Source organism: Muntiacus reevesi, chromosome 4 (assembly GCF_963930625.1).
Source record: "Muntiacus reevesi chromosome 4, mMunRee1.1, whole genome shotgun sequence".
In the NCBI taxonomy this organism is placed as follows: domain Eukaryota; kingdom Metazoa; phylum Chordata; class Mammalia; order Artiodactyla; family Cervidae; genus Muntiacus; species Muntiacus reevesi.
In genome coordinates, this window is record NC_089252.1 from 13,632,440 (window position 1) to 13,650,137 (window position 17,698).

The 17,698-nt window shown below is 37.8% G+C and overlaps 1 protein-coding gene across 1 annotated transcript in view; it reads right to left on the bottom strand.

The window, feature by feature from the left end:
- PIK3C3 (phosphatidylinositol 3-kinase catalytic subunit type 3) overlaps positions 1-17,698 on the bottom strand; it is a 158,475-nt gene that overhangs the window by 137,298 nt on the left and 3,479 nt on the right. Inside the window, exons 3-4 of the mRNA XM_065932329.1 lie at positions 13,369-13,512; positions 903-1,032 (exon numbers count right to left, since the gene is read on the bottom strand). Of these exons, the coding sequence (XP_065788401.1) occupies positions 903-1,032; positions 13,369-13,512 (274 nt within the window). The remainder of the gene's footprint in view (positions 1-902; positions 1,033-13,368; positions 13,513-17,698) is intronic.

Here is a 17,698-nt window from a genome sequence, read left to right on the forward strand (position 1 = left end):
TATTACAACATACTGAAAATAGTTCCCTGTGCTGTTTGCAGCAATAGAGACATGGATGTAGAGAATGAACGTGCACACACAGCCAGGGAAAGAGAGTGGGACGAACTGAGAAAGCAGCGCTGACATAACACACCATCATGTGTAAAACAGTCAGCTGGTGGGAAGCTACTATACACAGTACTTTCTGAACAGATATTCACAAAATAAGTTAAAACTGTTGTGATTTAAAAAAAGAATTTAACTTAGAAATACAAAAGCTAAATGAAAACACTTCACTAACACAATTCTGAAAGAAAGAGGTAATAAACCAGTTTATAAAAAGAGGAGTATGGTGGAATGAGGGCAATTTAAACTAGCTAGTATAAGAAATTTTCATTTCAAACAATATAAGAATCTCCAGCATGTAATAACACATGCATCTTTCAGATTATGTGACCAAAAACAGGAGGTGATCAACCTGAAAGTATCACCAAAAGCTCTATGTTTTCAAATCCATTGGCGTTTCAGACGCAAAAAGCAATATATTACATGATTTTCTTTACATGAAATATCCTATACTGGAAAATCCAGAGATATAGAAAGTAGATTAGTAGTTGCTAGGGGCTAGAGAGAGGAGGGAACAGAGGATGACAGCCAATGGGTACACAGTTACATTTTTTATAAAAATGGTCTAAAGGTAGAGTGGTAATGATCGCACAACTCTGAATTCACTAAAAAAGAAAATCACTGAACAGTACACTTTCCAAGTGTGAACTTTACGGTACGTGAATCATATTTCAATAAAACTATTATTAAAAGATTGAATTTAAATTAAAAAGTAACCTCACAGAATTCATAATGTCGATTTATACAACAAATTATCATTCAAAGCTTTCCACCTATTTCAATAATTTCTTTTTTACCTTGGCAAGGCGACTCATCTGATCCTCTGAGAGAGTACTGCTTGTTCTGCCAGGAGTTTTTGTGGGTTCTGATCCATCTGCTTCCACGTTAGGCCAGACTTTCAAGTCATGCATCCCTTGGCGAAACATGCTAGGCAAAAAGAATATTCAGAAAAAAAAAAAAAGAATATTCAGGACAAAATTAATTTAGTTCATTATGGGAAATTTTAGATTTCTAAATAGAGACAATTCCAGCAAGCCTCCAGTGGAATATAAAGCAATTAACCAAGCAACTGAATCCACATAGCACAGTTTTTCACATCCTTCTTTTTCCCTTCAAGCAGTTAGAACTATTACAGATATTCCAAAGGTCGAGTGCAAAAAGAGAAGCATCAGGAATAGGCTACACACTTCATCACTTCAGTGGAGATCTTAGAAACAGAAACAAAATTTCTACCCAGAGGGAGAATGTCACATTTACATCAACTGAAACTTAACATTAAAATAATTATATAACTTTCTACTTTAACTGACAATTCAGCATAGTATTAATAGACAGTGGTGTTGAACAGCTGGGATTTGGATCCCTGCTGTGCCAACTATTACTTATAAGACTTTTGGTAAATTACTTAACATCTCTGCGTTAGCTTCCTCATCTACAAAATGAGACTATAAAGAGTAACCGTGTCTCACAGAGTTAGAAATGTTAAATAAACCAGTACAAGTAAAAAGTACTTAGAATTGTGCCTATCATACAATAAGAGTTCAATATAAGCTACTATTCTCCTTTTCGCTGGGTAGAGGCTAATTTTTCTCCTGTCTTCTTTTGCATAAGAGAGATGTCTAAAAGGGAATACAACACTGTATTCAATAAGAAAACATGCCTGTGTCTACAAATCAGAAATTTAACATATCGTCAGAATTCAGACTGAACTGGATGATCCTACTTTAAAGTGAAAGACTGTATCACCTTTGTCACGCTTTTGCTTCCTTCAAAAACTATCAAAGAGGAGTCAAGATGGCAGAAGAGAAGGACACGGAATTCAGGTCTCCTTACCAGTACATCAAGAATATATCTATAAATGGAACAATTCTCACACAGAGCACCTGCTGAACATTAGAAGACTTCTAACACCTAAAATGACAAGAAAAATTCCCTCGCAGTAGGGTAGGAAAAAAGAAAGGAAAAAAAAAAAAAGAATCAAAAAAGGAACCAGCAACCCTGGGGGGAAGCTGAAGGTGAGGAGAGGTTCCTGCAGTCAGAAAATCCCCTCATGTGGGGAAATCAGCGGGGACAGAAAGGGACCTTCGGAGGATCAAAGGAGAACACGTGGACCATCAGTGGAAGGCAGGACCAAGTAAGAACTGTGCACACAGTCTGTACTGCAGCGTCGCCCAGCCCAGCCTGAGTCACGTGTCTCCTGTCCAGAGGAGGCTGGGTGCTGGCAAGTGGGGTTTGGAGCACGGACCCAGGAAGGGGACAGCTGCTGGTTGTGAAGGGAGCCTGAAGGGACAGGAGTAAGGAGTCCGACAATTGGGAAAGTCTGCAGAAGGCCAGGACACCACAGAAGCAAGGCACCACTGCTGAGTGGTGAGCAACAGGAGGGGCTGGCATTGTGATCCCCATCCCCACCCACCCGCTTCGGCCCCTACAAGCCCTGGGAGGTGCACCCATCTGAGCAGGCTCACCCTTCACACACACCTCAAGCCAAGGTCCCCTCTGCCAGGATAGGCTCCAGCACCCTGAGCATCGTCCAACCCAAAGCCTCCTTCAAAATCAGCCATGGGTGCCACTGCCCAAGACAGGAATCTGTCAGTGCTGGTGGGAGCAGAGGGGACTGAGTACAAAGGTGTGGGGCTAAGAGCACGAAGGTGAAGGAATTCCAGCTGAGCTACTTCAAACCCTAAAAGATGATGCTGTTAAAGTTCTGCACTCGACAGGCCAGCAAATTTGGTAAACTCAGCAGTGGCCACAGGACTAGAAAAGGTCAGCTCCCATTTCAATCCCAAAGAAAGGCAATGTCAAAGAATGCTCAACCTACCACACAATTGTGCACTCATTCATGTGCACTCATTTCACATGCTAGCAAAGTAATGCTCAAAATCCTAGGTTTTTCAACAGTACGTGAATAGAGAACTTCCAGATGTTCAAGCTGGATTTTGAAAAGGTAGAGGAACCAGAGATCAAATTACCAACCTCTGTTGAATCCTGGCAAAACCAAGAGAATTCCAGAAAATCATCTACTGCTGCTTCATTGACTACTTAAAGCCTTTGACTATGTAGATTACAACAAACTGTAGAAAAGTCTCAAAGAGATGGCAATACCAGACCACCTTACCTGGCTCCTGAGAAAACTGTATGCAAGTCAAGAAGCAATAGTTAGAACAGGACATGGAACAACAGATTGCTTCAAAATTGGGAAAGGAGTATTTCAAGGCTGTACTTGACAATATATGTCAAGTACAATACAATATATGTCAATCTGCTTATTTAAATCAAGATGTACCAGGCTGGTACATGTCTGGCTGGATGCCAGGCTGGATGAAGCATAAGCTGGAATCAAGACTGCCCGGAGAAATATCAATAACCTCAGATATGCAGATGACACCACCCTTAAGGCAGAAAGTGAAGAGGAACTAAAGAGCCTCTTGATGAAGGTGAAAAAGAGTGAAAAAGCTGGCTCAAAATTCAATATTCAAAAAACTAAGATCATGGCATCTGGTCCCATCACTTCATGGCAAATAGGTGGGGAAACAATGGAAACAGTGAAAGACTTTACTTTCTTGGGCTCCAAAATCACTGTAGATGGTGACTAAAGCCATGAAATTAAAAAATGCTTGCTCCTTGGAAGAAAAGCTATGACCAACCTAGACAGCCTATTAAAAAGCAGAGACATTACTTTGCCAACAAAGGTCCATCTAGTCAAAGCTATGGTTTTTTCAGTAGTCATGTATGGATGTGAGAGTTGGATCAAAAAGAAGGTTGTTGTTGCTATTCAATCACTCAGTCATGTCCAACTGTTTGTGACCCATGGACTGCAGCACCAAAGAATTGATGTTTTTGAGCTGTGGTGTTGAAGGACACTCATTAGAGTCCCTTGGACTGCAAGGAGATCAAACCTGTCAATCCTAAAAGATCAGTCCTGAATATTCATTGGAAGGACTGATGCTGAAGCTGAAGCTCCAATAGTTTGGACACCTGATGCAAATAGCCAACTCACTGGAAAACACCCTGATGCTGGGCAAGATAGAAGGCAGGAGGAGAAGGGGACAACAGAAGACAAGATGGTTGGATGCCATCATTGACTCAATGGACACAAGTTTGAGCAAACTCTGGGAGACTGTGAAGGACAGGGAAGCTTGGTATATTGCAGCCCATGGGGTCACAAAGAGTCAGACACGACTGAACAAGAAAACGGATGTGGAGAGAGGACTGCTGTTGACCCTGCAGATACAAGAAAGAGAACAGAAGTGTGAGGTCCCTAATGGAATGTCCCTAAAGGAAGTATGGTTTGCCTAGGAAATGAGACACCACTGTTGAGTGGCAGATGAAGTAGAGGGGAGGGGGCGGGGGTGTCACTGTCCCCACATGCCAGCCCCTGCCTCCACAGACACCTGGAGGGACTCCCACCAGAGTAAGCATGCCACATTCTGTTGCTCAACTGCCTGCCAATCTCCATCACCACAGGCAATTCACAAACCCCCCGCCGTGGCTGCAATGCCCTCGTGGGCCTGTCTGTCTCAGTCAGCCCCTTTGCTTTCGCTCCCTTTTGCATGGGTGTGGAACAGATGCCTGAAGGGGTCTTACATGCAGAACTGGGGCCAAAACCAAAGCTGAGCCTCAGGGGCTGTGCAACTAAGGAAGAGGAATGAAATCTTCTCCAGGTAGCTGCACAAGCCTCAGACTGAAGCCCTGCAATAGGTTTGGTAAATCCTGCATCTGTGGAACATCTGAATAGACAAGGAGTGTCCCACAACTGACACAAGTCTAGCTTTAGCAGCAGTGGACTTTGAGGGAAAGTAGTACATGCAGAAGTTGGGCCAGGCCAGAGTCTGAGATGCAGCAAAAGCAGTTCTAAGACAGAAGTTTATAGAAATACATTCTCACCTTAAGAAATAAGTAAAATCTCAAGTAACCACCTAAACTTACACTTAAAGCAACTAGAGAAAGAACAAACAAAACCCAAAGTAAGTATAAGGAAAGAAATCATAATGATCAGAGCAGAAATAAATAAAAATAAAGGCAAAATAATAGAAAAGGTCAATGAAACAAAAAGGTTTTTCTTTGAGAAGATAAACAAAATCAGTCAACCTTTAGCGAGATTCATCAAGAAAAAAGTGAGAGGACTCATATTTATAAAATTAGAAACAAAAAAAAGAGGTTACAACTGACACTGCAGAAATACCAAGGATCATAAGAGACTACTACAAACAACTATACACCCCCAAAATGCATAAATTCTCAGAAAGATAAAACCTTCCAAGACTGAACCAGGAAGATAAAGAAAATATGAACAGACCAAACACACGTACTGATTGAAGCTGTGATTAAAAATGTTCCAAAGGCCAGGGCCAGATGGCTTCACAGGGGAATTCTGTCAAACACTTAGAGAAGAGCTAGCACATGTCCTTCTCAAACTCTTCCAAAACATTGCAGAGGGAAGACAACTCCCAAGCTCATTCTATGAGGCCACCATCACCTGAATACCAAAACCAAACAAAGGTTATCACAAAAAAAAGAAAATTACAGGTCAGTATCACTGATGAACATACACACACAAATCCTCAACAAAATACTAGCAAATATAGTTCAACAGCACATTAAAAGGATCAGCCACCAGGATCAAGGATTTATTGCAGGGATGCAAGGATTCTTCAATATATGCAAAGTAGCCAATGTGATCCACCATATTAACAAACTGAAGAATAAAAACCATGTAATCATTTCAATAGATGCAGAAAAAGCTTTTGACAAAATTCAACCACTTATGAAAGTGGGCATAGAAGGAAACTACCTCTATATAATAAACGCCATATATGACAAAGCTACATCAAATATCATTCTCACTGGTAAAAAACTGAAAGCATTTCCTCTAAGAACAAGACAAGGGTGTCCACTCTCACCACTTTTATTTAATACAGATTTAGAAGTCCTAGCCACTATAATCAGAGAAGAAAAAGAAATAAAAGGAATCCAAACTGGGAAAGAAGTAAAACTGTCACTGTTTGCAGAAGACATGATACTGTACATAGAAAATCCTAAAGATGCCATCAGAAAATGACTAGAGCTCATCAATAAATTTGGTAAAGTTGTAGAATACAAAATTAACACACAGAAATCTCTTGCATTCCTGTGCATTAACAATGAAAAATTAGAAAGAGAAATTAAGGAAACAATTCCATTTACCACTGCAACAAAAAGAAATAAAATACCTAGGAATAAATCTACCTAGGAGGCAAAAGACTGTACACAAAAAACTGTTAAGATACTGATAAAAGAAATCAAAGACAACAGAAACAGATAGAGAGATATACTATGTTCCTGGATTACAAGATTCAATATTGTGAAAATGACTAAACTACCCAAAGCAATTTACAGATTCAATGCAATTGCTATCAAATTACCAATGACATTTTTCACAGATGAGAACAAAAAACTTTAAAGCTTATCTGGAAACACAAAGACCCTGAAGAGCAAAATAATCTTCAGAAAGAAAACCAGAGCTGGAGGAACAGTAATCAAGATGTACGGTACTGGCACAAAACAAGAGATCAATGGAATAGGATAGAAAACCCAGAGATAAACCAGCGCACCTATGGTCACGTAATATACGACAAGGGAGGCAATACTATACAACGGACCTAAGACAGTCTCTGCAATGAGTGGTGCTGAGAAAACTGGACAGCGACATGTAAAAGAATGAAGTTAGAACACTACCTAACACCACACACAAAAATAAACTCAAGTGGATTAAAGATCTAAATATAAGGCCAGATACTATAAAACTCTTAGAGGAAAACATAGGTAGAACACCCTTTGACAGAAATCATAGCAAGATCTTTTTGGACTCATCTCCTAGAGTACTGAAAATAAAAACAAAAATAAACAAATGGGACACAATTAAACTTAAAAGCTTTCACACAGCAAAGGAAATAAAAAACAAGATGAAAAAACAACCCTCAGAATGGGACAAAATATGTGTAAATGAAGCAACAGACAAAAGATTAATCTCCAGAATATACAAACAGGTCATGCAACTCAATATAAAAAAAAAAAAAGGAAGGAAGACCTAAATAAGACACTTCTCCAAAGACATACAGGTAGTCAACAAACACAAGAAAAGATGCTCAACATCACTAATTACTAGAGAAATGCAAATTAAAACTACCATGAGGTATCATGTCACACCAATCAGAATGGCCATCATCAAAAACTGTACCCTGGACAGGGTGTGGAGAAAAGAGGACCCTCTTGCACTGTTGGTGGGAATACGAACTGACACAGCCACTATGGAGAACAAGATGGAGGTTCCTTAAAAAACTAAAAACAGAACTCCCATACAAGCCAGCAGCCCCACTACTGGGCATATACCCAGAGAAAATCATGATGAACCCCAATGTTCACTGCAGTGCTATTTACAATAGCCAGGACATGAAAGCAACCTAAATGTCCATCAACAGAAGAATGGACAAAGGAGATGTGGTACATATAGACAATGGAATATTAGTCAAAAAAAGGAACAGAGTTGTGTCATCTGCAGAGATGTGGATGGACCTAGAGACTATCATACAGACTAAAGTAAGTCAAAGAGAAAAACAAGTATCATATCTCAATGAAGAATCAAGAAAAATGGTAAAGGAGGTCTTATTTGCAAAGCAGAAACTGAGGCCCATACCTAGAGAACAAATATATGGATACTAAGAGGGAACAGGGGTGGGGGGGATGAATTGGGAGAGTGGCACTGACATATATTCACTACTATGTGTAAATTAGATAACTAAGGAGAGCCTACTACATAGAACAGGGAGCTTAGCTTGGTGCTCTGCGGGGACCTAAATAGGAAAGAAATACATACAAGAGAGGATATGTATATATGGATGGCTGATCCACTTTGCTATACAGCAGAAACTGATACAGCAGTGTAAAGCAACTAGCAATAAAAATGATTAACTTTCTTTACATAAGAAAGCAAGCTACCAAGAAGACCCAGAGTAGAGGTTGGACAGACTCATAAAGCAGTTCTGGGTAACTTTTTAAAATGCACTGCACAGATGTCTTCTGTTAGTGTGTTCTCTTTTAAGTGTTAACAAGGTCTTTCAGACATTATAAAGTATTCAAACAACATACCCTCAAAGCTGAAAGGGCAAGTTGTCAATTGCAATGGAAAGACTAAGACTAAAAGTGTGTGCAGGCGAGCAGGCAAATCCAAAGACTTCTACATTAAATAATTTTCTTAATTAGGTACACATTGGATATACTGATACATTCTTACTATCTTCAAAAACACTATTTAACTGTATATGTGATGTGTGTGTGTGTGTGTGTGTGTGTTAGCTGCTTAGTCATGTCCGACTCTTTGCAACGCCATGGTCTGTCCATGGAACTTTCTAGGCAAGAATGCTGGAGTGGGTTGCCATTTTCTTCTCCAGGGGATCCTCCCAACCCAGGAATCAAACCGGGATCTCCTGAATTGCAGGCAGATTCTTTACTGTCTGAGCTACCAGGGAAACCCTATTTAACTGTAAAGTGAAAGTCACTCAGTTATGTCTGTCTCTTTTCGACCCCATGGACTATACAGTCCATGGAATTCTCCAGGCCAGAATATTGGAGTGGGTAGATCTTCCCAACCCAGGAATCGAGCTGGGGTCACCTGAACTGCAGGTGGATTCTTTACCTACTGAGCTTTCAATGAGGTCCTATTTAACTGTAAAAGGTTTACATAAATTTTTAAACCATTATTATCTTTATATGACCAATGGAAAATTTCTTAGCAGATTTTCCTGAGATAATAAAGAGAATTTTCACTGAACATTATGTAATGTATGTAAGTAAGGATGCCATAAGCATTTAGACTGGGAACTGTAAAGGACTGCTACAAGTTCACCAGCAGTATAAGATTAAGGACCAAATGTATTAAAAGTTTCTGAGCCTGGCAATAAACAGGTAAATATCTAGCAGCCATATCTGCAAAAGCTTACTTTATAAGCCCAATACAAAACGTATGAAATGGTTGTTAAGAATCAAAACTCTCAATATTTATCTATCATGTTAAAGAAAAATTATATTATTAAAAAAGTATTTTATCAAGTTTATTTTCTTTCCCTTTCAACTGAAAGAGATTCAACATCCAGCAGACCTTCTTAATCTCCAAGAAACTGGGTACAGTGAGGTCATAACACCACTTTCAGTGAATATCCTTAAATGTATCTTCAGAAACAGCAGAAGGCTTCCCTTTCTTCTCTCCTTTTCCTTACCCCCCAACTGAATAGTTTGGCTAAACTTAACTAAGTAAAAAATCAGTACATTTGGCAGGATGTTAGTTTACTAAATGATTTAGGTGCCTTGGGATGGACCTGGAAAAGAAATTAAAGGATAGAGGACATGGAGGGTAGGGGTGATGCCAAGTGATTCAAATGATCAAGTGAACATATTACTTTCTTTTAACACTAACGGCACCTTTGCAGATGGACAGAGGAGGCTGGCGGGCCACGGTCCACAGGATCACAAAAAATCGGACACGACTGAAGTGACTTAAGCAGACACAAAAATTCCAGGTGACAAGTCGGAAGATGCTCAGTGGATTAAGTCCACTTGGGAAATTAAGCCAAACCAGCAAGGCATTTTGCAAGGGGCTTCCCTCGTGGCTCACACAGTAAAGAATCTGCCTGCAAAGCGGGAGACCCAGGTTTGATCCCTGGGTCGGGAAGATCCACGGAGTATATATACTCCAGTATTCTTGCCTAGAGAAGTTCATGGACAGAGGGGCCTGGCAGGCTACAGTCCACAGGGTGCCAAAGACTTGGACACAACTGAGTGACTAACACAACTGAGTGACTAACACACACACACACACACACACACACACACACCAAGGCAGAAGAAAACAGTACAGCAGGATCACCCTCAGACATCAGCAGACGCCCCAACAACAGCTGCTGCTAATGTTTCAGCTCCGGGGGCCAAGCCACTACAGAAGCGACTGCCTTGACTTCAGAATCCACATTTGGAAAATCTACAAGAGAAGCCTATGGTCCTTTGCCAATTCAACCTAATGATCAATCCATTCTTTAGCTACTTAGAAATCTCACAAGCTATATTTTCAAAATGAGGATAATTAGTTATTCTAGCCATATCCTAACAGATCTGTCTTTCAATTAATTACACTATTTTCCAAGAAGTACTGATTCACACTGATTCAGGTATACAAAATAGATATTAGCAAATAGCAAGTCCATACTAGGACTATTTAAGGAACAAGAGTGAGGTAGGTGCTAAGAAACGTTTGAGGAAGCGAAGGTCTAAACCACCATCTCCCTAAGTCATGAGAGCGGTGGTGGCACACGACATGATTTTTAAGGGTATGTGGAAAAAACTGCACAGGCGTCCTCCTGAGGTCATCCAGAAGACTCATGCTACTTTCTCACCATGAGTGTCAGCAACCCCACCCAGAAAAGCAGCTGTGACCCAGCAGTACAAGCAGGTGTCTGCACTCTCCTAAAGCACCTGAAACATCCTGAATACCATATTCTTCCACAATCCAAAAGTACACAGGAAGTCTAATATCCAGCGAGAGAATGCCTTGTCTCTACTGCAACACAATTCCCCTTCAAGGAAAGGCCCCAGGACCCACAGAGAAAAAGGAGTTATTTTAATTTCATAGAGCTTCTCAGATTTCCTTTTTCTGAGGTGAAGCATCAGCCTAGAGGGAATAGGAGGTGATCTAATATGAGTTATTACAAACACACATACACACAATGATTACTTCTGATTTCATGTACTACGTCGGTCTGAGTTTATTTGGCCGTAGGCAGGTTATTCCACCGTACTTCTGTGGACATTTCTATTGTCTCACACCTACAGTCTAGTCAGACTGCCTCCTGAAACTGTGTCCTAAGGCCAATGAAAATGCATGAGTGTTAAAAGAGATGTTTTCATGAGGGAAACTCCCACTGATATTTCAGAAAGCAAACCACTTATGAAGAAGCCAGGAGGAAAAACCAAGAGGTCTATCTGGCTATTTCTTAAGAACATTTAACCAGTAAAACTACACTAAGAGTGATAAATCTTTTTTTATGTATGGCAAACAAATTTCACCCTCGTAGAGACAAAAAGAAACAAACACTTTGGGAAAGGAACAATACTGATTTTGTAATATGTCCATTTTACTATAACATGTCATTTTATCAAAAATTGTGTTTAAAACTGGAGGCCACAATGTATCACACTATGTCTAAAGTATTGTTTTTGCATAGATTTTAATAATAAATAATTCTTTAATAGGTACATTAAACCAAGACACCTACTCATTACTAAGGAATCAAGCTATTATAAATGGAATTACACCTAAATTTTATTCCTGAGTTGAAGTTTTTCTGACACCTTATTTCTGAATAGAAAAATTCAGTATTTATAAGATTATCAACTTTTCCCTGTAATTCACATATATAATTCAATCAGTTTCCCAACAAAATAACAGTGAGCTTTCCTTTTAAAACTGAGGAAATATTAAAATGTATCTTATAAAATATAGAGAGTATTCAGAGAAATTCTGAAATGACTACTAATGAAGATTATCCCTCTCCAATATTAAAACATTTCGTAACTAATAGTATTCAAAACTAACAAGAATAGTTCAGAAATAACAACAGCTACTATTTACTTAGTACTTCTTAAGCATATTACATGTCTTTGGCAATTATCATCATAAACTATTCTTGAGGTAAATACCATTAATATGATTTCATTTTACAGAAAAGGAAACTGAGGCATAAAGAGATTAAATAACTTGCCCAAGGGTACACAAATAATAAGCAAAAGTTGTTGCTGTTGTTTCTTGCTAATTATTTCTTGCTAAGAATTATACATAGTGTTAAGGTGGTGGTGTCGTTTAGCTGTGAATTCATGCCCAGCTCTTTTGTGACCCCATGTAATGTAGCCCACCAGGCTCCTCTGTCCATGGGATTTCCCAGGCAAGAATACTGGAGTGGATTGCCATTTCCTTCTCCAGGGGATGTTCTGACTCCGGGATCGAACCCAAGTCTCCTGCATTGGTAGCTATGGATTCTTTCCCACTGAGCTACCAGAGAAACCAATAACGAAAAGATCCAGGTTTTAAACTCAGACAATCTAGTTGTACAACCTGCCTTCCTAACCACCATTGGCTTATACAAAGCTGCTACATTCAATATCATAATTTAAGATTCATGAATTGCAACTGAATAAGCAATAAACAAATACATGACAATTCAAAAGACAATGTCAAGCAGGAAAAACAATATTTGTAACATGTAACACACAACGGGCTTATTTCATTAATCTACAAAGACCTCAAGACCTCATACACATTAAAAAGAAAAATGACAACTCAAAAAAAGGCAAAGAATTTTATGGAATGTGAGTTATACCTCAATTTTTAAAAACAGGCAAAGAATATGAAAAAGCAATTCACAGAAACATAAACACAAAGAGTAAACAAAAATATCATAATATGATCATCTCTGCTCACATTTTATGATGATATCTAGATTATGATCTCTATTACTTCATACCAAAAGGGACTAGGACTTCTTTCAGACTCCAGGTCTGAGGCAGAAAATTGCCCAATGGGCCTGGAATAGTTTGACTCTAGTAAAGAAGCTACCAATAACTACTGGTGAAGACAGGATCAATTTGAAGGGGTTCCTAATGATCAAAAATAGGAATTTTGTGAGAATTATAAAGAATAAAAAGAGCAACGGGTTGAAACACTTCAAAACTACTTAAAAGTCATGATAAAACTTAAGAACAAAACTAAAAAAAAAAAAACAAATAATCATCACCTTTGCAGGTTAACAAGATACCAATTTATAGAAAAAATAGAACATCAACAATTTTCTTAAGATGAAGAGTTGAGTAGCTCTCTCTCTGTTCAGGAGAAAACGGATAGAGAAATAACACCCTTCAGGACTATCATGTTTTTGGTTTTGTTCTGATTTTTTTTCCCCATAATAAGCCTCTATTAATATTATCTGTAAATTTTTAAAACAAAAATTAACTTGTCTATTTTAATCATTACCATTATGCAAATTAGTGCATTAGTGTTTTTTAATACCATTTATTGTTCTTTTTCTCATTATTATGACAAAGCAGAAAAACCTTATAACAAAGCAGTTACAGTATATGCCAAATTGTCTTTTTTTTCCCCACCCTAAAAATAAGGTTCCAGCTTCCAATGACTACTTCCTAACAAAAATCACAGCATTCCCATTAGGAGAAGAAAATGCTTACCCATATTTTCCAAACAGTGAAACTGTTGTCCCTCCCACAGGCACTGCTTTTCCTGGTCCATACACATCCCATATTGTCAGGGCCACTTGGGCATTCCTGGGCAGGTCAGGGTATTTCACAGGCAGTTTTAGCCACTCATTCCAGCTATGAAAACAAGGTAAACAAAAACATAAGTAAGGATAGAAAATCAACATAGACATATGTGTATAACTTTCTTCTAAATTAACAAACCATACAAAAAATTTGGTTCAGAGAAAATGTCCCAAAGATTAGTTAGTAGTACAAAAATTAACATGGCACTGACCTCAATTTTGCTCTAGGCAAGTTCAACTTTAAATACAGAAAAATCTGTATTTTACTTCACTTCACTTTATTGGACTTTGCAGATACTGCATATTTCACAAGCTGAGGTTTATGACAACCCTGCATCTAGCAAGTCATGGGCCCCATTTTTCCAATGACAGCATTTGCTCATTTTGTGCTTCTGTGTCATATTTTGGTAATTCTTGCAATATTTCTAACTTTTCATTATTAATGTTTTTATGGTAATCTGTTGTGACCTTTGATGTTACTACTATGACTCACTGAAGGTTCAGATCACAGGAAGTTTTTAGCAATAAAGTCATTTTTAATTAAGGCACATATAATGTGTTTTTAGACACAATGCTATTGCATACCACAGAGACTACAGGATAGTATAAAGGTAAATTTTATATGTACTGAAAAACCAAAAAAACTACTTTGTTACAATATTTGCTATACTGTGGTGATCTAAACTCAAACCTGCAGTATCTTTGAGGTATGCCTACAGAACACATGAAAAAAATTTTGAAAGACAAAATTCATGAAAAATAATGCTGATGAGTCCTTTAATCAAGAAACTCAGACATCAAAAATTTACTATACAGCACTGAGTACTATAATCAGTATCTCATAATAAACTATAATGGAATAGAATAAAAAATAATACAGATATATAAATATGTATATGTATGACAGATCACTTTGCTGAATATCAATCATACTCCAATTTTAAAAAAGCAGGAACAGACAATATGACTAAGACACAAGGCTATAATAACGGTTCCCTGGTGACTCAGTGGTAAAGAATTCATCTGCTAAGCAGGAGACATGGGTTTGATCCCTAGATCAGGAAGATCTTCTGTAGAAGGAAACGGTAATCCACTCCAATATTCTTGACTGGGAAATCCCACAGAGGAGTCTGCCAGCTATAGTCCATGAGGTTGCAAAGAGTTGGACATAACTTGGTGAAAAAAACAACAACAATAAATAAAAACCTGGGAAAACACTTAAACCTATTAGAACCAAACTTGTTTTCAACCAAACTATGATTTTTTTAATGCAAGTATCCTCCAGAACAGCTTTTTATTAAGAAAAGAAAGAAATTAGAATTATTCACGCTCAAAACATGTTATATATGGTCCTATAATATATAGCAGTATCTCAAAAAAGCAGAAGAAACCAACAAAAATTCAAAGAGGTCAAAGGAGACCATCCAGTAACTCTGTAATATGAAGAAGTTACTAGACTGCTCTGGACAAACATATGACAATTTTTTAGGTGAGATTTTTCTTTCACTCATTTATTAATACCAATAATGTTTAGCTATTGCTTTTTAATGCTTTCAAAGCATGTTTGTACATATGCTTTCACTAAGGGATGTTTGTTCTTACTAACAGTAATGACAACATAGCTCTCTCATTTTTCTTTTTCATTCTCTATCCACCTCTGCAAATTTTCTTCTGCATTCAAACTTAATACTTGATTTATCTGATCATTTCTACTCCCTTAAACAACAGATGGCTTTTAAAATCCCCAAAGAAAACCATGCAAACACACAAAGCAATATCCAGCAGACACACAGAATTGCTTCTCCTGTTTACTCAAAATTATTCTGTTTGCTCAAAATTATTCTGTTTGCTCAAAATTATTCTCAAAGGGCATATCAAGAGTTTAGGTCAGATACATCTGCATCAGTAAGAAACTAAACAGAATTTTTATAAATTTAAAGAACAAAACATTTACATCCACTATATTATAGGAAAATTAGAGATGGCTATTAATTTAAAGGAAACTCTGCTGCTGCTGCTGCTGCTGCTAAGTCGCTTCAGTCATATTTGACTCTGTGCAACCCCATAGATGGCAGCCCACCAGGCTCCCCGTCCCTGGGATTCTCCAGGAAAGAACACTGGAGTGGGTTGCCATTTCCTTCTCCAATGCATGAAAGTGAAAAGTGAAAGTGAAGTCGCTCAGTCGTGTCCGACTCTTAGTGACCCTGTGGACTGCAGCCCACCAGGCTCCTCCGTCCATGGGATTTTCCAGGCAAGAGTACTGGAGTGGGTTGCCATTGCCTTCTCTGCAATTTTGAATGAATTCTTCATTTTTTAAACTCATACGACTCACTATTAGAAACTCAGAAATCAGATTTAGACAACCTAGAATTTTATCCTACCCAAAAATACTTTCTCAACTAAGGAAATGCAAAAATTAAGACAGCAAGAGATCCTTTCATAGTATAGTTTTATTTTCCCCACAGTATACGCAATTCTTCTTTTAAGTAAGTACTTATAGAAAACAATGGCTATATAAAGTTAGCCAAAAACTGCAGTTTCTGTATTGATGAATTGGTAAAAAAATTCAACTATTAAATACTAAAGAGCAGGATACACAAAATCTGCAAGTGCTTCCCCTAAGCCCAAAGTTTATGTATATTTAAAAGAAAACAAAAGCCTCATATATTTACCCAACATGAAGTATTTTCCCAATCTATTTTGTTCACAACTGTCTTAAACCTTTTAATAATAATAATAAAAAAAGTCATTCTAGATATTTTAGAGTACTTTGTTAGCTTCACAATTTAAAAAACATAAATTAAAAATCTCAAACTTTGAGAGAACAAATACGAAAGTTTTTAAATTCTTGAAATACATAATACATAAATAATGTAGAGAGGAGTTGGTAAACGGAAGGAAGAGGAGAAAGATGCTAACTTGCTTATAACTGGGAATTTGCTTTTGCTCTAATTTCTTTTATTGCCGAGGCACGGAATAGAATCATCATACAATTTTCCTAAAAAAGCGGAATTCACCATAAATGTTGACTTTATAGACCTAAATTTCTGGTTCTAAGTCTTTCTGGGGTCAAAAGCCACCTCAAAATGTCTAATAAAAGCTTTGAGCTGTCCCTATAAAAACACATAAGACACAAAAAATTCTGCATAGAATTTCAAGTTTTTGTACATTTCCTGATTCCAGTTTAAGAACCTCTGATACAATTTAGGAGTTTTGGAAGATTGTTTTAGGTGTAATGATGGTATTGTAGCTATGTTAGAGACATACAGAAATATTTAAGATGATACAATATTGGAATTTGCTTCAAAATAACAGTGAAATAAAAACAGTGGCCTTGAGTTAGTAATTAAGGAAGCTAGGAGACAGGGCGCTGGAAGTTCATGACATTATTCTCTACTTCTGCGGGTTTGAAATTTTCCAGAATAACAAGTACAAACACATTCACATACTTGCATATGTGTGTGTGTGTAGCCACAAAAAAGACTACTTAAAAAAAAAAAACACAAATGCATTCACATACTTGCGTGTGTGTGTGTGTACAGCCACAAAAAAGACTACTTAAACACACACACACACACCATTAAAACAGCTAGTTTCCATGCAGACAGATCATCAGAGCTTAGGTTTCTGACTCTCTAGAAAACTTTTCCTAGTCCACCGGGCCACACTTGGTTAAAAAAAAGAAGTGGGGAGAGGGCTGCACCCTCAACAGCACAGCTTGAGAGTCCATGTGGCCATCCCCTGTCCTCCATGAAAACTACGTGTATAAATTCCTTCCTAGAGAGACACACAACCTGCTTATCCTGCCCCAAGCCTACCAAGGTACTGAATAACACTCATGGATCAAACATTAAAACTACACCATTCAATCTATCAAAAAAGAAGTGTCAAGAGATTTTATTAAGGACCTACAAGAAAAACAGGAACTTCATATTCACTATATTTACCTTGAATACCAACAATGGCCTGCTACTATACCATGATTAATAAACCAAGAACTTTTAAAAATAGTTATTTAAGATAAACATCTGATCCAGATGACAATACATCTCTTTCTCTCTAAAGATCTGAATTCCAAATATCAGCTGAAACATCTGACTATCCAGAAGTATTTCTGTGTTCAAGGGCATAGAATGGGAACAAATGTCGAGATGTGTTTTTGGTTTGAGTTACTTTGTGAATCTGTCAAATTCTTATTCACATAAAAATATGTCAATATACTCAATACAAACATAAAT